The sequence below is a fragment of the Notechis scutatus genome, chromosome 3, assembly GCF_049901735.1.
Source record: "Notechis scutatus isolate UNSWTSFEM ecotype Mainland chromosome 3, rNotScu1.2, whole genome shotgun sequence".
Lineage (NCBI taxonomy): Eukaryota > Metazoa > Chordata > Lepidosauria > Squamata > Elapidae > Notechis > Notechis scutatus.
The window spans coordinates 14,833,601-14,858,766 of NC_142011.1; the positions used below are offsets into that span (position 1 = coordinate 14,833,601).

Genomic DNA, 25,166 nt, shown 5'->3' on the forward strand with positions numbered 1-25,166 from the left:
TGGAGTGGGGGAACCTTGTCACTCAAGTCTCCGTATCCCTTTCTTGAATAAAGCTGCTCTGTAACTTTAGCCCGGATGATCCCGTTCACCAGGAACGCCATCTTATTAGAATACTCAGTTCATCAATACTGCAGTTTTGACATGAAGCAGATAAGAAAACTTTTAAAAAGTGAGATAATGCTAAATTGTATGCATTTGGAGCCTTTTATCCTTGATTACATGTTGCAGGGGCTCCCCCCAATGTTTCATCTTTAAGATCTTTTTGTGTGTGTGCAGCAGTAAGGAGATAAACCAGTCAGAGAAATTTCAAAGCCAGTTTTGGAGCATATTAGTATTCCAAGTCTCATGGTCATTAACAAACTCTGTGCATCTGCATAAATAAAAAAATTTATTGAGTAAAAGTTTCTACTTACCAATTCTTTTCATTATCCACAAGTTTGCAAATACAGTACACAAGAGCAAAAATACCTATGCCATTTAATATTTAATTATTTAATGTGATTAAAAAAATTTCAGGAAAAAACATTTTCTCCCTTTTTAGCTCAAACCGTTGTAATTACTCAGAAGCGTAAGTCTTCCTGATTTTGTTTTCTTAGCTGAATGGCAGCATTTTTCTAGTTCAACATTTGTTGGGTTCAGATTTTATTCTTTTCAGACACAAGGTCCACCAACAATAGTTGCAATACTCCTTCCTTAAAAACTTGATAATTGTTCTTGTCCATGTTATCCATCTTGACTATTTTAAATTAAGTCCTTCCCTGATGTCGAGTGGGCTGTTTATACTGCAGCAAACTTTGGCTTTTATTTGAGTTTATATTCAAGTTCCTCTGATACCTCCACTTTCAGAAGTTACTCTGGATCTCATACACTCACCAACTGGATTGGGGTCTACCAGAGGGATAAACAGTAGAAGCAAATCTTCCAGTTTCTTTCATAAAGGAGTCCTGCAAAGAGGCTGGGCACATCCTACAAAAACTGGGAAGGACACATTTGGCAGTGGCCGTGCTAGTTTCATTAAGAAACTGTTAAATTGGAACAAAAGGGTGGAGGTGGCAAAAGTCCAGAACTGTCTATGCAGTCAAAGACCAGGTTCAAGAAGCCGGCATAAAGGTAGAAGCAGGAAGCCAGGTGCCACTTACAGTTTCCCAGGACACTATATGAGGGATGCAACAGTTGCTATTCAAAACTTCTCATGTTTCTACTCTACTGCATCAAGTTTGTGAAATAAACAGGGGAGTATAGATCCTGATTTGGGAAGGTAAATAGGTATCATTGATTTGGAGGGGAGATGGTGCTTACAATTGACAGAAAAAGGTGGAAGATTTTATTCAAAAGAAAGGGATCCAATGAAGATGGTAGGAACTATGTTGTACTATACTGAAAGTATTTGGGTAGGAATAAAAGGAGAGGAATAAGAATGGTCCACTGAAGCAGTTTAATATAGAACACAAATTGAAGCCCTAAATTCTCAGTGATAAGGTAAATTTAAAAATTGGGTTGTTCCCTCCCTCTTCAAAGTAATTTTTAAAAAATTACTAAAACTCCTCAGAATAAAGCATCTTTTGCAAAGGAAAGGAATTGCAAAGAAATTTGCAAGCTGTTTTAAGGACAGCGTTTTTTCCAGGCTAGATGAGTCTGGTTTACTTCAGCGTTTTTTTTTTTTTTTATGTTTTCAAAGATCAATAGCTCTCAATATCCTTTCATTTACTAAATTTAATCCATTGGAACTCAAGTTTGGCAAAGTTTTGAAATAGTTAAGAAACAGAGAAGCCACTTTGCAATAGCTTTTTCCTGCTGTATATGAACCTAATATTTAGTTGAAGGTAAAGAGTAATGAGGAAGGAATTTCAGCTGGAGGTAATAACAAATTTAGGAAAGAGTGCAGCAATTGTGTATTTGGCAAGTATTCCTAATTTATTTTCCTAATTCCTATCTGGCAACTACTTAAGACTGAAAAATCATCAACAAAGGGTCAGTTAATATCATCGGAGAGGAAATAGCTACTCTATGCTTAACAGTAGAGCCAGCTCTATTCAGAACCTTCGTAAATCAGTACTACTACAATTAAGATGGCCAGTTTTGGAAAAAAAACAACAGGAGCTTAATATAAACCACGGTGCCCACTGTTTATTATTGTTGTTCTTTTATTTTACAGTATTTCTTTTCCTGGTGACCCAAACCATGCAAGAATCTGAAGCTTTAGCTGATATTTTAAACATTTCAAAGGGAAATTCCCAGAGGTCTGAATCAAGGCTATGACTCAAAAAGCTCTTGATATGAACCCCTACCTCCCAGCAAACCGACTTACAAACATCAAGCAAGTAAAAAGTGTTAGGAAAGGAAGCGCTTTCTTCAAAATACAGCTCAGCCAAATACCAAGATAACAAACAGAGAATTTAGATGGTCTTTGTTTAACTTCCCTGATATATTGTAAACCATTTAATCTTGGAATATTTTGCTATATTATAAACCTTTCCATACAGAGGATTAGAAGCATGTCACTTATTTTCTTTCAGAAATCCACCTTGTTCGTTGTGCTCCTATTGCTGTCCTAGCAGCTTCCAACAAATACATTGAAAAGCCTTAAATCCTTGTGGGTGGTGAATAATTCTTTTGTTGTGAATGATGTGTGTGCATCAGCTTTTTTCTTAGTTTATTAAGCAGAGTGTTTTCAAAGCTACATTCAGAGCTACATTACAAATATTTTAAACATACTCAAGTCAATCCCATCTTAAACAATCCCTCATGTAAGAGATTGCAGTTTGAGGACATGCCTGGATTTCCTCCCTGGAAACCTTTCTTTAAAAATATAGAAATTAGATTAGCTTGTTCAAGACATTATAATCCATTTCCAAATATTTTCTGCTTCCCTGCATCCAAAATCAAGAGCCACCATGTCCCTATTTGAATGTTCACTTGTGAGCACTATTGGTTTAAATAACTGGGAAATTCAGAATTCTTTTAGTCCTTTAAACATCATTTCTGCTCTTGCTCATACAACCAGGAGCAAAGAGGGAGGGAGGCTTACAGTGGAAATGTAGGCAACATTGCGAACTGTAACCCAAATGTTTCTCCCAGAATACATTGGAGCATTTTGTTTCCTCTGCTATCTCAGTTAGGGAAAGGGGCAGTCTTTTTTCTAACAGTTGATTTGTTCCCACTTTATTAAGATTTCTGTTTGCTGATAGGCACATAGTAAAGCCCCCTTTATGTGATTTCGTAGAGTAAAAATTCAGGGAAATTCTGCTATTCTGTGGCTTCCAGAATTCATTCCAATTTATTTACTTACTTTATTTTAATTTATATACCACTCACCTCACTCTGAAAGAGACTATTACAAATGTGTTCTGTCTATGTGTTTCTGCTCTTCATGTTGCATCTGTGTTTAGGTGCATATGTTTACTGAAGGATGTGGTGGCTTTGGCTCATACGGTGAGGAGATAGAGAGGGAGTAAAATGAAACAGTCAACAGCTTCCCCCAAAAGCAACCAAAGAAAAAAAACAAAGATCCAATCAACAATGGGTAGGACAAGCTGCTATATATAAACAGGCAGCAAACTCCACTCCGTACTGTACTAATTATGTCACTTGGCCTAATAAAATATTAGCAGGGAGAGAAACTTTGGAGAACATCAAGAGTGCTACATATGCAACTGTTCTTGAACATCTCGCATTATTTAAAGGAAAGAGTACTACAACACAAAAAAGGATTTCTTTATTCCTCCAAATGGTTATTGTCCTTTGGTTATATTAAAAGAGCTAGTTCACTATATTCTGCATTCATGGCATTTGGGATATATCACTGAAGCGATGTATCCTGTCTAACTGATGGAAACTAAAAAATTCTAAACTGACTCATTGCGCAAAGGCCACCAGCTCTATTATCTGGACAAATAGACCTTAAAATTAACATATTGAAAGGGATTTATGTTATTAAAAATTAAAATCAACAGATTCACACCTGCATTAAGAATTCTTTCCACTGTAAAAAAAGAATGTCCTTGTTTTATGTCTATCCAGGCAAGAAAAAATATAAAATGATATTGCTGGGGAGAGTCATTTCGGTTTCCCTTTATTTAATAAATAGTTTGATAAGAATAACAGAATTGGGGCCAATTCATTCTTAAAAGTCTTTCTGAGGACTGTGATTTATACTAATCCAGAACAAATGCCATTTATACAGCAATGTAATATAGCATCCTTCATTATTGCATCCTTCAAACATGCATGTTTGATTCAAACAAAATCGGGAACTGAATTCAAATTCCTTTTCATTTAAACAATTTTTTTAAAACATTAAAAGTGAGATCAGACAGGAAACCAGGGACAGGGTCGCATCCTGTTCACTTCTGATCTAGTACCAAGGTCTGTGAAATAAAAGATGCCTGCCATGAAGCATTAGAGTATAGCAGCAGACATTTAAAAACATATTTGCTTTTTTTTTCAAGGATGTGTAGAGGATAGTATTTAAACTTTAAATATGTATGACATTCACCCAAGAGACATGTTGCTTTTTTCCCCCCTTTATCAGTGAAACAAGTCGGCCCCAAAGGCAGCATTTCAGCACTTCTTTAATTTGCTCCATACTTCTATGATTCCATTCTGTTGATTTTGTCAGCAGTTGGGTCATTTTTCCTCCCAAATGAGTTGCTATACACCATAAATAAACTACTCTTCTGAATTTATACTTAGAGTTGTTCATTTTCCCACTACAATAATTCCTGTTTCCTGGGTCTCACCCCATGATTGGAAACAGCATTTCACCAGCTTTCAAGCTCTATGCAAGAAGGATGGAATTGTGATGGCTTTTCATGCAATCACACCTTGATGGTTTTTAGAATAAAGAACACAGAAGGGTTGGAAGGGTCCTTGGAGGTTTTGAGCAAGGGGTTGGTAGAGTCCAGGGCTGTCAAACTACAGGCCAGATGCATCACGCGCTGGCCACACAGTAAATGTGAAAAAAGTCCCAATACATCATGTGATGACACCGTGACACCATGAGTTTGATACCCCTAGCCTAGTCCAACCCCTTGCTCAGGCAGGAAACCCTAAACCATTCCAGACAAATGGAGCATCCACAAATTCCAGACGTAAGCCATTCCACTGACTAGTCATTCTCAATGCCAAGAAATTTATCCTTATTTCTAGGTTTGGACCTCTCTTTAATTATCCCCCCCCCCCTTACTTCCTGTCCTGCCATCTGGTACTTTGGAGAATAGGTTGACATCTGTGCTGTCCAGACAGTTTAGAGTTAATCGGATTTGGGATAGTTAGTTAGGATTTGTGAGCTGTCCCCTGAAGGGAATGCATCATGGTAAATGTAGTTAAGGTATCCTGGGAAATGTAGTCCATGTCATGTGGTCACATCTGTAATCCTGATTGGTCACTAAATTCACCCTTGTTGGGTTGGGGGAGGCTCCCTAACTCTTGCCTGAAGTCATTACCATGAAGCTGCTTCAATCATCATGGGGTTGAGACCTTATTATCTTCCTACACCACAATTCAGATATGCAAAGGATTGGACATTAAGAAGAACCTCATCATAAATGTGAGTTGACAGGATGCCTGATGAACCAATAAAAAAGACTTTGTATGGATACTTTGTGGAGTTTATCTATCTGCCTTTGTACAGTATTTGTACAGTATTTGTACAGGACAGGCAGAATAACATTCCCCCCTCTTCTCTGTGACAGCCCCTCAAGTATTGGAACACTGCTATCATATCACCCTAGTCCTTCTCTTCAATAGGCTAGACGTACCTAGATCCCTCAATCAGGCATCCCAGGGTTTAGCTTCCAGATCCCCTTCTGCAGAGGAGGCAGGGGGCTTAGGTCACTGGCTGGTACCATGTTCTACCCTTTCAATTTGGGAACTGTCTATAATTCCTGTGAAGTTTCCAGGGTTTTGAAATCAACTGCAACAAGAATATACACAGGACAAATGTAAACAGTTTCTCAAAATTAGGGGAATGAAAATAAGAATTTAAGTGAAAACTCAGCTGGTTTATAACTTTGTTTTAGATGGAAAAGTCAGCTCTGTCATACATCCATGTGTTACACAAGTTTGAAAAGCTAACAGCAATTTGTAATATGTGTTCATAATCACATTTTTAAAGAAACGCATAATATTCAAGAAGATATTTTTCAGTACAATAAATAATACATAATTCCAACTGGAAACTATAAAGTATGAAGAAAAATAGAAAACTAATTGAAATAGGACATGAGAAAAATATCTTACTTTTGTAATTAGAATAATTTATTTATGTAATATATTCATATACACATTTATATATAATATATCTCTATATATATTTTAACATAAGATCTCTTCTTTTGCCAAACAAAACAAAAAATCCAGTATCACTTTGCAAACATTATGCAGCCAGTTTGGGAGTTAGTTTGTTTTTTTGGGTTTTTTTGTTCTGCAGTAGGTCCAAGAGTTAATGCATTCAACTCAGAGTTGTAATAGTTGTCTTCTAACAAACTATATAGCACTACATATGTGGAAAAATCCCAGTTTTAATCGTGCCCTTCAAAAGGGTTCCAACTGTTACCAGTGCACTCCTTATTCCTCTTTGAATAACAAATGCCAAATCAATATACTCCTGACATCTTCTTTAAATCAACATGCAATCAATTCCAGTCACAGGGTCTATTCTGTGCCCTTTTTTCAGCTGTGTTGAAATATCATAACTTGAAGGAGTAATATCAGAACTCCAAATAACTGTTTACTCAACCCTTCTAGAAATTTAAATTAAGAATTGCATCCCTGATTGTCATTAGCAAAATGTATTTTTAATCTTTCAGAATTTAAGATCAAATGAAGGGTTTTGGAGCACTGTAGGCTTGGATAAATAACTATATCCTTATCTCAAAATTTATCCTGTAGATTTGCTTTAAAATTCAATTTTATTGCAGGGATCATTTCTTGAATCCAAGAATCTAAGAAATTTGCAATTCTGTTAGCTTGTTATATATTATAATATTAATAGCCATTCTTATTTCATCTGCATAGATATTGTCATTTTTAAGAAAATGCCACTGAAATTACAAAAGGACAGGTTTAAGATTAGGAAAAGGGTTTTTTTAGCATACAAGACATGACATCCTATATAGGTATTCTTTTAAACTGTACCAATTTCTTTCATGGCATCAGCCTGCAGGAAATAAGGCACTTGTATACACATATACAACAAGCAAGTGAAAGTGGTATTTTTCCTCAATATACATCAGCATTTCTGATATAGTGACAAGAACTGTCTTCTGAATCTTAACATGGCAAACCATCATTATCATTCATCATCGTCATCTTTCATCATGGAACTGTAACCATGTTAGAGATGATGGTCAGTACAATGTTCTTCAAGCACATGAAGTCCTCACTTTGAAAAAAAACCACCATTCAGGAAAAGGAAACATAAACTGTTGGAAAATCCATCTGAATATCTGGGCACAATGTTGACTTTCTATGACGTTTTTTTCTTCCATATCTTAGGTAGTGTTCTCAATGTCTTACCTTGGGAAGAAAACACATTTGTCTATCAATAGTTAAGGAAAAAGACAGCCTCATTTGGACAGATATTTGTTGAACATATCCCACATTACAAAAGCATGACAATTATCAAGGCCAAAGGTGGCTTGAAAAATAATAAACAGATCCTAAGACACAGTATGATTACTATGCAGACTCTAAGTCACTGTTTCTCAACCTTGACAACTTGAAGAGGTATGGACTTCAACTCCCAGAATTCTTCTTCTGAAATCTTCTGAATGAATCGATTCTGAAGTTGGAGTCAACATATCTTTGAGTTGCCAAAGTTCAGAAACACTGCTCTAAGTTCTTAAACTGGGAGTAATTGCCCCCAAGAAGGCGATGTTGATATATCTTGGGGGTAATAATGCAATATGTAAGTCATGGTTTGTGAGATGAGGATCCAGCTTGAGGCTGCCCTTATCCAGATGTTTGGGTAAGATAATAGAATCTGGAATGTGTGTCTGTGTTTGTTTCTGTGTTCATGACATTGAGACTGGGGAAAGGAATAATAGGGTCAACCTACAAATCTAAAACATCAGAGCAGCACTTGAAAAAAAAATTAAATTTCAAATTCATTTTAAATTTTCATTCTTTTTTTCTCAACCACCCCTGCCTTAAAAAAAGCATCATGTCCGGTGTGAAGAGAATTTCAACCTCCTAGAGAAGAGGTGCAGAGCCTAAAGCCTTAAAGGCCCCTAGAGATTAAAGGCTACCCCTGGAACCCTTCCAAAGGCTGCAACTGAACTATGATTTCTATTACTGAAGAATAATTTAAAATACTGAACGTAAATAATTTAGTAAATGATGAAACACATAGGACAGCATCAGCTTAACTGTAATTAATTTATTTTGTTTGCTCTTAATTACAATTATGTTTTTAGTCCTGACTCCACCCATTTTTTTATCCTGACTCATCCACTTCTTGGGGTGCAGTTCCAATCCATTAGATAATAACTGAGTACATTCTCAGAATGAACACAGTTGTACACTTCTGCCCCAGAGATCAATATGAACAATATAAATACCTGTAGGCCAGACAAGGAATAATGGTGGAAACTGAACAAGGAGAGATTTAACTTGGAAATAAGGAAAACCTTTCTGACAGTGAAAACAATCAACCAATGGAACAGTTTGCCCTCAGAAGTTGTGGGAGCGTCATCACTTGAGACTTTCAAGAAGAGATTGGACTGCCATTTGTCAGAAATGGTGTAGGGTTTCCTGCTTGGGTGGGGGGGTTGGCCTACAAGGTCTCTTCCAACTCTGATTATCTGTTATCTGTTCTCCCTTTGGACTCTCAGAAGTCTTATAGGCAGTAGCAGAAGATATTTCTGATATGAGTCCATCTCCATTTTTCCTTTGGTCATGCCCTACAACTGAAAGAAATTTTAGTAGGAGACCGGTTTGAGATTATTTATTATTAGGCACAAAACTTCAGAATATCATGGATATAATGGATGTTCCTGCAAGAATCAAAGGTATGAGATAAGTTTTTAAAAAATCAGTACAGGGATCCACATTCAAGTTCAACAGAATATATTCTATTGCCTCCTTTAAAACATTCACACATTGATTGTCAAGCAGGAGGAATCTAGTCTTTACTTCCAAAGTAAAGCAGAACATAACAAGAGAATGCGATTATGGAGAATGAGATTCCACAGAGGGTAATCTTTTTGTTCTCTTGTTCCCTCCTAGGTCCTCTTTCCTCTTCGAAAGAAAAATCTCAAAATCCTTTGAGATCTTGAAAGATAGTTCAAAGTTCTCCAATAAGATTCCCGGTATCTCAAAACATTTTAGTGCTCAGAAGAAAAATCCCACAATAGGGCTTACTCCCAGATACCTATGCACAAGATAGCAGTCATTTTAGTCCTCAAAATGGAGACCCTGCTCTTTTAGTATACAATGTTGGCTAGATGTAGGTCTGAACAAATACTATCACAGAGCTGAACAAATCTCTCAGAATGGTACTTCAGAAAGGGAGCAAAGCATCTTTCTGAATATAACCCTTAAAGCAGCAAAAAAATACATCATTAAACCATGGTTCATAATTTCATCTCCTGATTCCTCACATTACCACACATTCTCATAATTAACATAAATCATACCTCTCCAGTTCAAACCAGATGATTTTTTCCAAGTTACTGGGTATGAGCACGCTTTTCTTCTTGAAGGAGAGTTCTTTCTGCTGGGTGATTGGTTTGCTTCAGATTGCTGGGGATGAGAAGGTTTGTTTTTAACATATATACACAACACAGCCAACGACCCAGAAGATTACAGCACAAGACCCAGGATGTCACAACAATAGAACTCAGAAGGTCATCACTCTGCCCATGACCCAGGTCATTATGACCCAGGAGATTACAGCACAAGACCCAGGATGTCAAAACAATAGAACATAGAAGGTCATCACACAGCCCATTACCCAGGTTGTTACAACACAGGAGGCTGATAGATCCAATACCTCAGCCACACATGTTCTTACAAAAAAGCCAGCCAATCTGCAAACATCAACTCCATCAACCAATCAAGAAATGACAACACAGCCAACCTCCCCACTAGTATATATAGGGAGACGGCAGCTCCGATCACACTTTGCTCGCACAAGCACGAAGCCAAAAGCACCAGCCTGAAGATGGGGAGTGGGACTTCATCGAAACATTGCCAATATATTCTCAATCTTACACGGGAAAAGACCCAAACACACCAAGACCTGCATACAGATAGATAGATAGATAGATAGATAGATAGATAGATAGATAGATAGATAGATAGATAGATAGATAGATAGATAGATAGATAGATAGATAGATAGATAGATAGATAGATAGATAGATAGATAATTAAAATATATACAGCAGCTGGGTTTTGATCTTCTCTTTGGATTTGGCCAGATTTGATTCTTTTATTTTTCTGCCTCCCTTCTTACGTTTACCTCACCTTTCAAGGCATTTTCTACATAAGCTACGGTACTTTCCAATAGTGGATAAAAGCAGCAGAGCAAAACTACTGCAGACTGACTGCTCAGAGCAACTTGTAATAGAAAGAAAAATCTCAAGGTTCCAACAATTTTGTGTACAAACCTAAATAATTTTAAGAATCTGTTTGTTGCTCTTAAAAACAAGTTTCCAAAAAAGAAATATTCAAATTGGAGAATAAAGAAGAATCTACATGGGTTAAGTTGATCAGAGCTATCCAACAATGCCAAAACTTTCACTAATGAAAAAACCTTTAAGAATATCAAAGTTTCTACATTAAATCAGATCAAGATGAGCTACTTCCTCTGTCCACTTTCAGCAGTACCAGCCAGATACTTTGAAAAGCTCACACTATACCTTCAACTTTACTGTTTACTTAGTATCTTCTTAACCAAAAAAAAAGGTTCCAAATAACTCTCAAAGCCAATAATAGGGATGGGTGAAACTTTAATTCAAAACTTTGATTTGCTTGAAGCAGCCTTTCAGACAATTAATCTATCTCTTCCAATCAATTTGAAAAGTCAGTGTATTTTTACACAGGAATATACATGTTATATTGCATTTTCAAATTAAATCAATGTCATTAATTTAAACTGAGTCTTCCAACTTCAGCTTCCAAAGAAACCACACACATCAATAGATAATTGTTCACAAATCTGTCTCAGCATTTAAAATCCACCTAAGCCCTTCCTATGTGGACATTCATTCATGTGGGAGCTCCTTCCATGATGCTATGCCATGCAGCTGTAGCATGTATGGGAATTTTCATGATCACACAAGCTGTGCCAATCATCTGTGTTCCATTCCTAAATAGATGGGAAGGTACTGTATTCAGACAAACATTGCAACTGAATAATTCTGAATAATTTCTGCATTAGAAAAATATTTCTGATGTAACTGGATCTATATGAATAAAGACCTGTGGTTTAAAGGGAAAGGGTATACCTTTCCATGTTTTCCAGTGTTTAACAGATGCTCTTACATATATTTGGGTGGCATTTTTACCACAGTGAAGTTAGTGTGAGTTGGGTGGCTACATTATCTAGTTTTGTATATCACCGTGATATCTTTCTCAATATAAAAAATGATGAAATAAAAAGCCTCAATCTCTCACGTAGTATTTGAAAACATCCATTTGTTTCTTAATTATTTAATTAGGTTTCTAATATTAAGGGGCGAAAGGTGGAAATCTCTTTTCATTTTCCTAAGCCATGTGTTATTTCTTTGAAATATCAAGGTATCTTACCATTGGACACTCCATGTGCAAAACTGCAGGCACAACTTGTCACGTCGATCTGTGCAAGAACAACGTGATGGAGATCTTTCTGATGAATGCAAGCTCTTGTGGAGCTGTTCTGTAGACCTTTTGACACGGAAATTTCCCCTGTAATTAGCCAACCCATATGGAACAATTTTCCTGTAACAAGAGATGCAGAAATCTCATCACACTTCAAAATTATTCTTATAATTTCTCCTATAAGAAAGTGAATGAGGGAGAAGGGGTCTGGTGGGAACAGCAGTAGAAAAATCTGGAAATTCTTCTCCAAACCAAATTAAAAATCCACCCAAAAATGAGTGAGAAGCTTAATAATATTCACCTATATTTTGACATCTAAAAAGAAGGGAAAGGAACTTTTAGAAGGAGGCTGTAAGACTTCTACCTGAACCCAAGTTCAGCATGTCTCATGACAGAATTTCTATGTCAGGTATGCTGGAAAACAGAGATATAAGTTACTTACTAATTGCCAACCTGTCATCTTAGGCAATGGACATTCCAAACCTCAAGCGCATGTGCAGACTTATCAGTTTTCAAGCGGGGTGTCCAGAGGGAGGGGGAAAAAGTTCACATATGAAGTCATGAATATGCCTTCTCCCGTTACATTCACTTAGCTGCAACAAGTCACTTCTAATTTATGTGATCCAAACCAACCATCTGAAAATGTAGTGGAGTTTAATTTTGAAAAAGATGCTAAACCTCTTTCTTTTCTTGTTTTCCAAAAGCAGAAATGTCTCTGATTCAATGTTATTTTGAGACATGAGGTGAAAAGAAATGTAAAATCCTGAACCAATCTCTGTCAGTTCATACAGAATTAAAATTTTTCAACATTATTTTATTTATTTATTTATTGATTTATTTATTTATTTATTGATTTATTGATTGATTGATTGATTGATTTGATTTGATTTGCCAATTGTTTACAAGATAATAAGTATAAGTGTATACATAGTTGTGAATACATGAAATGGGTACATATAAGAAAAATAAAAGAATAAGAGAAACAATAGGACAGGGACGGTAGGCACGTTGGTGCGCTTATGCACGCCCCCTACAGACCTCTTAGGAAAGGGGTGAGGTCAATAGTAGACAGTCTAAGGTTAAAGTTTTTGGGGTTTGGGGAAGAGACTACAGAGTCGGGTAGAGTATTCCAGACATTATTTATTTTATTCCTTTTCAAATTTAAGAAACTGAATCACCTAAAGTTCTCATGGAATTTCAAATGCATCAAATAATGACAATAAAACCTCAAACTTTAATTATTGAGGAAGAACTAAGTATTTAACAGTAGAATATAGCCTAGTTTATTCTAGATCTCTCAGAGAACAAAACAGACTACTTGGCACATTTAGAATACAGCAAACAGGAATCAGAAGAAGTGAAGAAATTGGTAGCAGCTTGTTTGCTGTAATGTTTTTCAGGAAATATATTGGTTCTACCCTCATCCCATCAAACTATTTTCAGCAAGCAAAAACATGACCAATTTCTATTGAAATTATAGTAGTTCCTCTATGGGAATAGGGGCACCGTGGTGGCTCAGCGGTTAAGATGCTAGGATTGTTGGCTGGAAAGCTGGCAGCCAAGGTTCAAGACCTGAGCTCTACATGATGGGATGAGCTCCCATCCTCATCCTAGCTCCTGTCAACCTAACCGTTCGAAAGCATACAAATGCAAGTAGATAAATAGGTAACACTTTTATGGGAAGGTAACAATGCTCAGTGATTTCATGCTGGTTACATGACCACGGAAATGTCTTTGGACAGTACTGGCTCAATGGCCTTGAAACAGAGATGAGTACCACTCCCTATAGTCAGCAATGACTAGTGGAGTAAAAAAATCCACAAGGACTCCCTATATTTACTATGGGAACAGAGGAAAAGAGAAAGTATTTATTGAGAACTTCAACTATCAATATGTGCATTCCATAGTTCTTCAGAAGGACAGCATTTGTTTCTAAAGCCAGTTTCATCCTTAATTAATTCAAAAACTGTCTGAAACGTTGAAATCACTGTGTTTCTGATGCATGCAGTGATTTAATTCCAGAGTTCTCCGCCTCCTACATACCACCTTATAAGACTTCATGACTGAGAGAACACAGATTAAATTACTCTAAAAATAGGATAATATCCACCATTGGCGGAAATTAAGGCTATCAAAGTAATTAAGCATTGTACTGCATTAAATCTGAATAAACTAGCATCCAATTTTGCTGGGTGGATAGTTAAGAGTCTACATGTATTCAATTATTTTCCCTCTATTATTTATTAAATATGTTTTTACTAAAGGAAAAAAAGAATAAGCATGGCAAAAAAATAAAATATATTATGCAACAGACTACATATGAATATGAGTGTAAGGGGATATCTTTGACATATAATGACAACAATATGAGACATATTCAATTCAGGAAAATTGAACTAAACAAGGAATAATTTTGGGAATTTGGGATTTGGGCTTTTGTTTGTAATCTAGATGTATTTGCCAGCTATTAATCACAAGAGTTTATCAAATAAACAGCAAACACAACCATTAAAAACAGCTAACCAAGTAACATATGGAAACTATACAAAATTTTAAATTGTGCAGTCATTGGCCTATTTAACCTTTAATTTAGCAAACTTTGCCTTATGTCAAAGCATATCTAGCTCCATCTAATCTTTCCTGATAAAATCAAATTTTAACTCATATCAATTATGCTGTATATTTAACAAGAGAATATGGAGGGTGAACTTAGGAACTTCAGGACACAATGTTATGTGGTCACCTTCTTTATTTATTTATTTATTTTTATTTTATTTGCTTACAAGATAATAGGTATAAGTAAAAACACAGTTATGAATACATGGATACATATAAGAAAAAACAACAACAATAGGACAGGGACAGTAGGCAGACCTCTTAGGAAAGGGGTGAGGTCAATAGTAGAAAGTCTAAGGTTAAAGTTTTTGGGATTTGGGGAAGAAACAGCAGAGTCAGGTAGAGTATTCCAGACATTGACCACTCTGTTGCTGAAGTCGTATTTCCTGCAATCAAGTTTGGTGTGATTAACTTTGAGTTTGTATCTACTGTTTGCTCTTGTATTGTTATGGTTGAAGCTGCAGTATTCATTGACAGATAGGACATTGCAACGTATGATTTTATATACTATACTTAGATCGAACCGAAGGGGGTGTAGTTCTAGTTTTTCTAGGTCTAGAATTTCAAGTCTGGTGGCATAAGGTATTCTGCAACAAGTAGAGGAGTGGAGAACTCTTCTTGTGAAATATTTGTGGACTTTCTCAACTGTGTTAATATCAGATACGTAATGTGGGTTCCAGACTGATGAGCTGTACTCGAGTATTGGTCTAGCAAATGTTTTGTATGCTCTAGTTAGTAGTGTAATATTACCAGAGAAAAAGCTATGTAAGATTAGGTTAATAACTCTTAATGCCTTTTTGGCTATGTAGTTACAGTGGGCTCTAGCATTTAGATCATTAGAGATGAGTACTCCAAGATCCTTGACAGAGTTTGGATCATCCACAAGGTCTTGACTATTCAGCCTGTATTTCTTGAAGCTGATGCCCTTTAATGCTCCAACCATAGTGACTACCATCATTGGAGATTATGGCAGCTGGCACAACTCACTTTCAGGGCTTCAAGTAAACAAAAGGCTGCATGCCACTTTAGGAATAAGCAGGACAGGATGCGCTGAATTATCAGTACTATACACTGAACAATCTGGCCATGTTTGAAATATAATAATAACAAAATAAAATAAGAAAAGAATAAATGTGACATTAGAAATGGCAATCCCAAAACAACAGTGAAGGAATGTTGTTCTCCCTGTGACATGATGTGATGGAAAGGGTACTTAGTTTCTGAGTAAAAAAAGCACAAAGGTCCGTTTTATCATGTAAACATGAGGAATTTATTTATTGTTATTTTATTTATTTGATTTGTCAATCGCTTACAAGATAATAGGTATAAGTATATACATAGTTATGAATACATGAAATGGGTACATATAAGAAAAATAAAAGAAACAATAGGACAGGGACGGTAGGCACGTTGGTGCACTTATGCACGCCCCCTACAGACTTCTTAGGAAAGGGGTGAGGTCAATAGTAGACAGTCTAAGGTTAAAGGTTTTGGGGTTTGGGGAAGAAACCACAGAGTCAGGTAGAGTATTCCAGACATTGACCACTCTGTTGCTGAAGTCGTATTTCCTGCAATCAAGTTTGGTGCGGCTAACCTTGAGTTTGTATCTATTGTGTGCTCTTGTGTTGTTATGGTTGAAGCTGAAGTATTCATTGACAGGTAAGTCATTGCAATGTATGATTTTATATACCATACTTAGATCAGATCGAAGACGGTGTAATTCAAGATTTTCTAGGTCTAGGATTTCAAGTCTGGTGGCATAAGGTATTCTACAACAAGTAGAGGAGTGGAGAACTCTTCTTGTGAAATATTTCTGGACTTTCTCAACTGTGCTAATATCAGATACGTAATGCGGGTTCCAGACTGATGAGCTGCATTCGAGTATTGGTCTAGAAAATGTTTTGTATGCTCTAGTTAGTAGTGTGATATTACCAGAGAAAAAGCTACGTAGGATTAGGTTAACAACTCTTAATGCCTTTTTGGCTATGTAGTTACAGTGGACTCTAGCACTTAGATCATTAGAGATGAGTATTCCAAGGTCCTTTACAGAGCTTGGATCATCAACAAGGTCTTGACTATTCAGCTTGTATTTTATTTTCTGATGTTTTTTGCCAATATGTAAGACAGAGCATTTATTTGTTGAGATTTGAAGTTGCCATTTGTTTGACCATTCTGATACATAGTCAAGATCTTTTTGAAGAGTAGCAGTATTGTCTGTGGTATTGAACAGCTTTACATCAGCAGCGAAAAGAACGCAGTTGCTCTTAATACGATCACAGAGGTCATTTATGTAGAGTATGAAGAGAGTTGGTCCTAGAACACTGCCTTGGGGGACACCACTATTGACAGGTACAGAATTTGATAGGACACTCCCAATTTTGACCATTTGTTGTCTGTTTGACAGGAATGCTTCTATCCAGTTATGCAGTTGTCCAGAGATACCATAAGATTTTAGTTTTAGGAATAGATTGTCGTGTACCACTGAATCAAAGGCTTTACAGAAGTCTATATAGATTGTGTCTATTGTTTTGCCCTGATCGAGTTGTGTAGTCCATATGTTTTTGCAGTGTAAGAGTTGCAGATTACAGGATAGTTTTTTTCTGAAACCAAATTGTTTATTGGAGAGTAGGTTGTTTGTCTCTAAGTGGAGGATAATGGATTGATTAATAATTGATTCCATGACTTTACAGGTGACGCAGCATAAGGAGATTGGTCTGTAATTTTCAACTAGGCTGGGGTCTCCCTTTTTGAAGATGGGGATGACTGTGGCTTGTGACCATAGGTTAGGCAAGGAGATGGTCCTGAAAGATTCATCAAACAATTCATTTCTATTATTGTGGGTTAAACAAAGGCTCTTATTACAGGCTTTAATCAGCTCACCTGTGTAAGAATGCTGTGTCAAACGCAACCCCATGAGCATTATCAAAAAATAATTGTCTGTACCTCCTATGTACAGTGTTTATTTCCCTATTCCCATTTCATTGCAAATGTAAATAGTACATACTCCCTAATTAAGATAGTATTGTATTAAAGCAATTATAATCCACAATGTTTATTTCATTCTTCAACACAGAGTTCTTCAACAATCTTATTTCATTCTTCAACACAGTGACTAAATTAGTGGACCAGCAAAATACTGTGGACATAATATATTTAGATTTCAGCAAGGCATTCGACAAAGTAGACCACAACCTACTTCTTAATAACTAGAAAAAAGTGGAATAGATAGCACCACCACAAGATGAACTCACAACTGGCTGGCAAACTGTACTCAATGAGTAGTCCTTAATGGGTCTAAGTCTACATGGAGGGAAGTAAGCAGTGGGGTGCCACAAGGTTCCATCTTAGGCCCAGTACTCTTCAATATCTTCATTAACGACTTAGATGAGGGAATAGAAGGGGAACTTACCAAATTTGCAGATGATACTAAGCTGGCAGAAATAGCTAACACCCAAGAAGATAGGCTCAAGATCCAGATGGATCTTGACAGACTAGAACACTGGGCCATATCTACCAAAATGAAATTCAATGTAGAGAAAAGTAAAGTTTTACACTTAGGCAAGAAAAACCAAAAGTACACATACAGCATGGGTGAAACCAGGCTCAATAGCAGTAACTGTGAGAGGGATCTTGGAGTCTTAGTGGACAACCAGCTAAATATGAGCCAGCAGTGTGCAGCAGCAGCCAAAAAAGCTAATGCAATCCTAAGTTGTATTAACAGAGGGATACAATCAAGATCAAGGGAAGTACTAATACCACTCTATAAAGCCTTAGTAAGACCACACCTAGAGTACTGCATCCAGTTTTGTTCACCACATTATAAAAAAGATGCTGAGACTCTAGAAAAAGTATAGAGAAGAGCAATCAGGATGATTAGGGGACTGGAGGCTAAAACATACAATGAACGGTTGCAGGAACTGGGCTTGGCTAGTCTAGTAAAGAGAAGGACCAGGGAAGACATGATATCAGTCTTCCAATTTTTGAAGGGCTGTCAGAGGGAGAAAGGGGTCAAGCTATTTTCTAAAGTGCCTGTAGGCCAGACAAGGAATAATGGATGGAAATTGAACAAGGAGAGATTTAACCTGGAAATAAGGAGAAACTTTCTGACAGTGAGAACAATCAACCAATGGAACAGCTTGCCCTCGGAAGTTGTGGGAGTGCCATCACTTGAGACTTTCAAGGAGAGATTGGACTGCCATTTGTCAGAAATGGTGCAGGGTCTCCCCCTTGGGTGGGGGGTTGGACTAGATGACCAACAAGGTCCCTTCCAACTCTGATTATCTGTTATCTATGTGTTATCTGTTTATGCTGTAACAAATTCATTCATCTTTAAATTATCATAAAATCATGTTTGTGCATCAGACTGCAATCTGGTAAAAGAACTACAAGATTGGTTACAAACTGTGATTTCAATCAGCAATGTAAATTGAGCAGATCTGTCATTTATTCTGTAGCTCCTAAAAAGAATATTAAATTCCAAAGCTCAATGATAATCATGACCATAAACACAAGTCCTGTCTGGTAAACAACATGCTGTTCATATTTCGTGTAGCCAAAGTTATACTTCTTTTCTTTTAAACAAGAACAATAATTAGCCAGACATTGTCTGAATCCAATCTCCATGTCTGTGTGTGGAAATTATATGAAAAAATAAAATGTTACATTAATAAGTGGTTTGAAAGGGCACGCAAATATGCACATCCCTCCCCATTTAGTTACAAAGAGATTTAGTTAAACGTAATTCTGCCAATATTTTGGAAAGGAATCAAACCAAAACAATGTCAATAATACTTATGAGATCAAACTCTTTTAGGTTTCAGGAAATGAATAATACATAAAAGAGTTTCCACTTTAACTGGAATTAAACACCTTTTCTGCTTTTTCTGCAGCACCGTTTGTGCTTGGAGGATAGGCTGAACTTAATCCCTGAGATTATCCCAACAAACGGAGGAATGCTCTCCAGAATTGAGCAGTAAACTGTACTCCTCTCTCAGAAATTACTCGTCAAGGGATTCCATGTAATCTATACACATGTTGTATGAACAGATTGGCTAGAGATTTAGCCGATGGCAACCCTTTACAAGGTACGAAATGTGCCTGTTTCGAGAATAGGTCGATGATTGTCCATATATCCGTTATATGGATATGTCCGTATATCCGTTGCTGGTTGGTAGTTCCACTATAAAATCCATGGCAATATCCTGCCATGGATGCTGAGGTTCAGACACTGTTCGTAACAATCTTAGTGGCTTTCCCAGTCTTGGTTTTGCCATTGCACAGACATGACAATTTTTTATATATTGTTCTATTTCGGACCTCATTTTCAGCCACCAAAATTGGCATTGAACTAAATGTAAGGTTTTTAAAAACTCGAAATGCCCAGCTTGTTTGTCATCGTGACATTTTTCCAAAATGTAATTCCTACATTTTTTCATAAATTCTGTTTCCTTTCCAAGCCAAATTATCTCTATAGGAAACCGAGTCAGCATTACTGGTAAGCCATGTATCTGTCCGAGTTGCCTCTCGCAACATATTCTCCTTTATTTCCTTCAACCGTGTAGCCTGTCCCGTATTCCTGGGTGTGATTTCTGGGATCAGAGGCTGAACAATCACATCTCAAAGTTTGTTGTATTGCGGTAGTCAGGACAGAGCATCCGCCATAAAATTTTGACCGCCTGGTACATAGCACAGTTGGAAATTAAACCGCTTAAAGTACATAGCCCACCTAACATGTTTGGGAAATAAACGGCGGGGCATTTGTAAAGCTTCCAAATTCTTGTGGTCTGTCCAGACTTCAAAAACTTCTTTGGTGCCCTTTAATGTCTCCCTGTATTTAACACCCATTTCACCGCAAATGCTTCCTTTTCCCAAATCACCCATCCTCTCTCAGTTGGGGTGAATTTCCGGGATGTACAAGCACAAGGTTGTAACGGTCCTTGTTCATTTATTTGCAAAAGGACAGCGCCAACAGCCACATTGCTGGCATCAGCTTGAACCACATATTTTTTCATGGGGTCAGGATGTTTTAGAATCGGTGCCCGGGAAAACAATGTCTTCAAATTGTCAAATGCCTGTTGACATACAGTGGACCACTCCAGTTTTTGACCGGGCATTGGCTTTGTTTTCTGATTCTTTGTTTTTAGTAGTTCAGTTAATGGTAACGCAATACTAGCAAACTGTGGTACAAATTTCCTATAAAAGTTTGCGAAACCAAGGAAACTCTGCAATTGTTTACGGGTTTGTGGGGTTTCCCATTCCAAAACAGTGGTGACTTTATTGGGATCCATTTCCAAACCATCATGGGAAATTCTATATCCTAGATAGTCCAATCTACTGCAGTGAAATTCACATTTTGACAATTTCACGTACAATTTAGCGTCTAACAATTTTCTCAATACACTTCGTACTAATTTTACATGTTCATCCAAGGTCAGTGTGTAAATTAGGATGTCATCTAAATACACTAGTACAACACGATATAAATGTTCATGCAGCACCTCATTAATCAACTGCATGAATACTGCGGGGGCACCTTGCAGCCCAAAAGGCATCACCTTAAATTGAAAACTACCAAGAGGACAATTGAAGGTAGATTTCTACTCGTCTCCTTGTCTAATACGTATCCTGTAATATGCTTCATGCAAATCCAACTTCATGAAGATTTTTCTGGTGGCCAACGTGGCCAATAAGTCACTGATCAAAGGCAGAGGATATACATTATCTACGCATACAGCATTCAGCCCTCTAAAATCCACACACAAACACAAGGTTCCATCCTTCTCCCTAAACAATACTGGGGCAGCTATATGCGATCGTCCAGGCCAAGGCCACAGGCCAAGTTTTTATCTAAATAATTCCTCATCTCTTCCATCTCCTTGGGAGTCATTGCATACATACAAGGTTTAGGAAACTGCACCCCTGGGATCAATTCTATTGCATAGTCGGTTTTACGGTGGGGGAGTAGGTATTCGCATTCCTCCTCACTGAACACTTCTGTGAGATCCAAATAGTCAACCAGGTAGGGGAGTTTTTGATGTTCACCTATGGTGGTTGCTAATTCCTTTCGTGAATTCTGCGTGAACTCCCCTGGATTTGCCTGAGGGGGATCCAGTCCTACCACCAGTCGTAAATGACGACAACCACCCTCCCACCATATAATGGGCTCCCACCTATCCAACCACACAAGGCCTAGTATTAGTGCCTCGCGCATATGCGGGACAACAATACATCGTAGCTGTTCCCAATGAGCTCCAATCTCAAGTTTAATAGGAGTAGTCATCGTCATAGCTGGGGACCTCCCAAGCAGGGACCCATCTACCTGTTCGAAACTCATTGGTGTGGGCAATTGTTCCACCTGTACCTTCAGTTCATCCACTACTCGTTGGCTAATAAGACACCTGGTACATCCCGTGTCTATCACGGCCCCATATCTATCCCTTAGTCCGTATTCCCGCCGTCCAATATCACTGGTATCACGAAAGGGTGAACTGAGGCACTCACCATCATATCATCGTGGCTTTCCTCACCACTATCATCCAACCCCGACACTGCTCTGGGTTGACTACGTTCATCAGATTGACGGTGTCTTGATGGTGATGCTTCCCCCCTCGTTTTCTGAACCAGTCCTTGGGATCTTTCGGTACTACTTCCTTGTTTCCTAAAACCAAATTTTGTCACTGCTCCCAGAGGTGCCTTTGCTGTTTGTTTCATACCTTCGTTGGCAAGTTCGGGGCATTCCAATGCCCTATGCCCTACTAGATTACATCTGAAACACCACATAGCTGGGTGACCCCTGCCACTCGGTGGACTGTTTCCTGGTCTGCTCCAACCTCCCATGACATTGAGATCTGCTTTAGATACCTTTTGGAAGGAATCAGGCTTGGTTCTGAACTCCTTTAGCCCAACATCTAGTTCAACCACCGTTCTGTACCATTCTGTCAAATGTTAAGGGACTCCTCTATATAGACAAGCCTGTCTTAAACCACAATCTAAGCCGGCACGGAATTCTCAGACCAACAGATGCTCAGACCAACAGATGCTCAGGCCAACAGATGCTTAACTTCCCAGCCAAACATTGGAAATCCCATACATATTCAGTTGCCGGTCTCCCATCTTGCCTCAACGGCATTATAGCTTCCTCAGTTTGGTGGATGCAGGATCTATCTTCAAAATGATTACGGAGTGAATTCAGAAACAGACTGACATCTACCAACTCTCGTGCCCATTCGCTATGTAACTCCGCAACCCAGTCCGCTGCATCCCCTGTTAAAACTCCCGTAATAGCCACCACTATGGACCACTGGGATGGATAGCAAGATGCATATAATTCCAGGTGATTAACCACTTGGCTTAGGAACAGTGTGATACGGTCTGGGTTACCATCAAATGTAGTTTGCAAGGGTGTTGGTCCCCACACCATATGTTGTGGCCACTGTCCAGACATTCCCTGATGACCCCAAGAACCCTCCTGTTGCCTACGTCGAGGTGGTGACTCCCTTCGAGCAAAACTAGAGGACATCGGCCTTGTCCCCCCTGTCCTAGGTTCTGATGGCCCGGCAACATCAGCTAATGATGCATCGAATCCAGGTGTCAAGTCACTTCCAGTCCTCTTATTATTACGTTCTCTCCCCTCCCTAGGGATAGAACTGAAACATGAAGTATCATCAGTACAAGCTCCTGATCCCTCCCATCTTCCTTTTGGGCTGGAATCCTGTATACTCAGATCTCCATACTTTATTCTTAATAGTTCTATAGTAGTGGCTCCCAAACTGCAGGTGGAGGTACTCCAGGTATCTTCCTCAACTATTTTCCTTTCTCTCCACTTCTCAAACACTCCAGTATTGAGAGGTGCAAAAGCAGGGTTTTTTCCACGAACGCATCGTCCCGCACACTCCTCCTGGAACTCCAAATCACTCCTACGATCTTCCCTCGTCTTATGTAGTTTAGGTCTAGTAACTCTTTGTACATCTTTGGGAATACCCCCAGTATCACCAGCAGATGGTGTGTCTCCACTTATAAACCCCTCTGTAGACTCACGCACTCCGTCATACCGCAGAGAAATCTCTTCCTTATCCACCTCCGATGCAAGCGGCAAAACCGAATCCACGTTTATGCCTTCCACCATCGCTCCCCAACGCAGCACACCAAACAGTTCACGGGGATTGGGGGGGGGATGACAGGCGCACAAGAGGATTTGAAGAGAGCTGACTTTCTTCTAAGCTGTTTCATCGAATTCCAGGCAGGAAGGGAAACAAAGGTCTCAAGGTAATGATCAAATGAGTCTTTATTCGTCCATACAATGTTCCAGATTCAGGTAACAACGAGTAACCAAAAGGAATTAAAGTCAGCTCTGGCATACCTCGCAGCCAGAGTTGTATTTATACACCAGTTAAAAACTTAATGAGTTTATCCACCATCCAGTGAGCGCTACTGGATCACATCTGGTCACCATGTAACACCGTGCTTTTTATACATTAATTATTTAACTCTATTTACTATACTTGTACAAATATCATATTCCAACATTGTATTTACGCCTATGAAGTGACCTTCCACCCCTCCCGAGATTGTTAGTTCAACAGGCAGCAACCAAATCAATTTGTCTACAACCGCCCGCAGGCTGTAACAGCTCAGCGTGTGACATCACAAGGCTCGTTATCTCCATGGAACAGTCAAAGCCCCAGGTTGGGTGGTTAACAGCACTTCCCCCTTCGATAGCATAGTCTGACATGGCACAACGCGTGGTGTCATGGCTCCAGCGTGCCCTGGAGACATGACAGGATGCATCTCACAATGGAGCAACATACTCTACTGTAGAGATGCTCAAGACCAAAGCTGATGTGCATAATGTTGAGCTCCGCCATGTGCAGTTTATTGTTTTCCTGATGATATTGTTCCTGACTTTGCAGTTTAGTCTTAGTGTTCAGGCAATGCTGTTAAAAAAGAGAGTGTCCTGTCGAGTGTCATGCCAAGATACTTCGATGTTGGACGGTACTGTAGTCAGTTCAGGAATACTGTCAGAATTATTGAAATAATTTACATAAAATGTGTTAAGGACTGAAAGGAATAAATGTCAAATATCAAGAAACCTTAAAAAGGCTTGGACCTGTGCTGTTGCATTCACATGATTGGCGGTCAAAATGACAAAGATTATGAAGAAACATTATGAAAATCTTTTGACATCTGAAATGCTTACAAAGAAACAGTATTTCTTTATACATCTCAGTCGCATATGCTTTTCTTTCCTTGACTGATGAGAGTCACAAAAATTAGGATTGTAGAGCACTTCCATATCATCATGCAGTATCAGCACAAGCCGTGCAACTAAATATTGCTACCCAAAGATGGAAACCTTCCTTTATTTGATTTTCTTAGAATGTTCCAAATATGCTAAGTGCAATTTCAGCCTTTGGTGAGACTGAAAACATTTCAAGTGAACTGGAAAACATAAACTCATAATTTCATCCACAAATTGTGCACAAGGGAAGACAACAATTAATGTACCAGGAAAGAACTGTGAAGTGTGTTGTGAGAAAAGGACTAAATGTTATTATAAGTTCTTTAATGGATGGGGTTGAAATGTCAGCCCTGGTCTTGCTTCCTTTCCATTAGAAGGGAAATCTAGAACAGGCCTGCACAGAGGGGAAAGAGATTAATTAACACCTTAAAAATAATAAGGAGCAGCTTGTGTGCCTATTGGCTATTTGGCAGTTAATGGTGTGGTACTGGTGATGGTGTTGAGTGAG

General features: G+C 38.2%; 1 protein-coding gene across 1 annotated transcript in view; it reads right to left on the reverse strand.

Annotated features, from left to right (window-relative positions):
- Nucleotides 1-6,236: 6,236 nt before the first annotated feature.
- Nucleotides 6,237-25,166, reverse strand: part of EDN3 (endothelin 3) — a 36,714-nt gene continuing 17,784 nt past the window's right edge. Inside the window, exons 3-5 of the mRNA XM_026664849.2 lie at nucleotides 11,755-11,925; nucleotides 9,639-9,744; nucleotides 6,237-7,518 (exon numbers count right to left, since the gene is read on the reverse strand). Coding sequence (XP_026520634.1) covers nucleotides 9,672-9,744; nucleotides 11,755-11,925 — 244 coding nt within the window. The 3' untranslated portion in view covers nucleotides 6,237-7,518; nucleotides 9,639-9,671. The remainder of the gene's footprint in view (nucleotides 7,519-9,638; nucleotides 9,745-11,754; nucleotides 11,926-25,166) is intronic.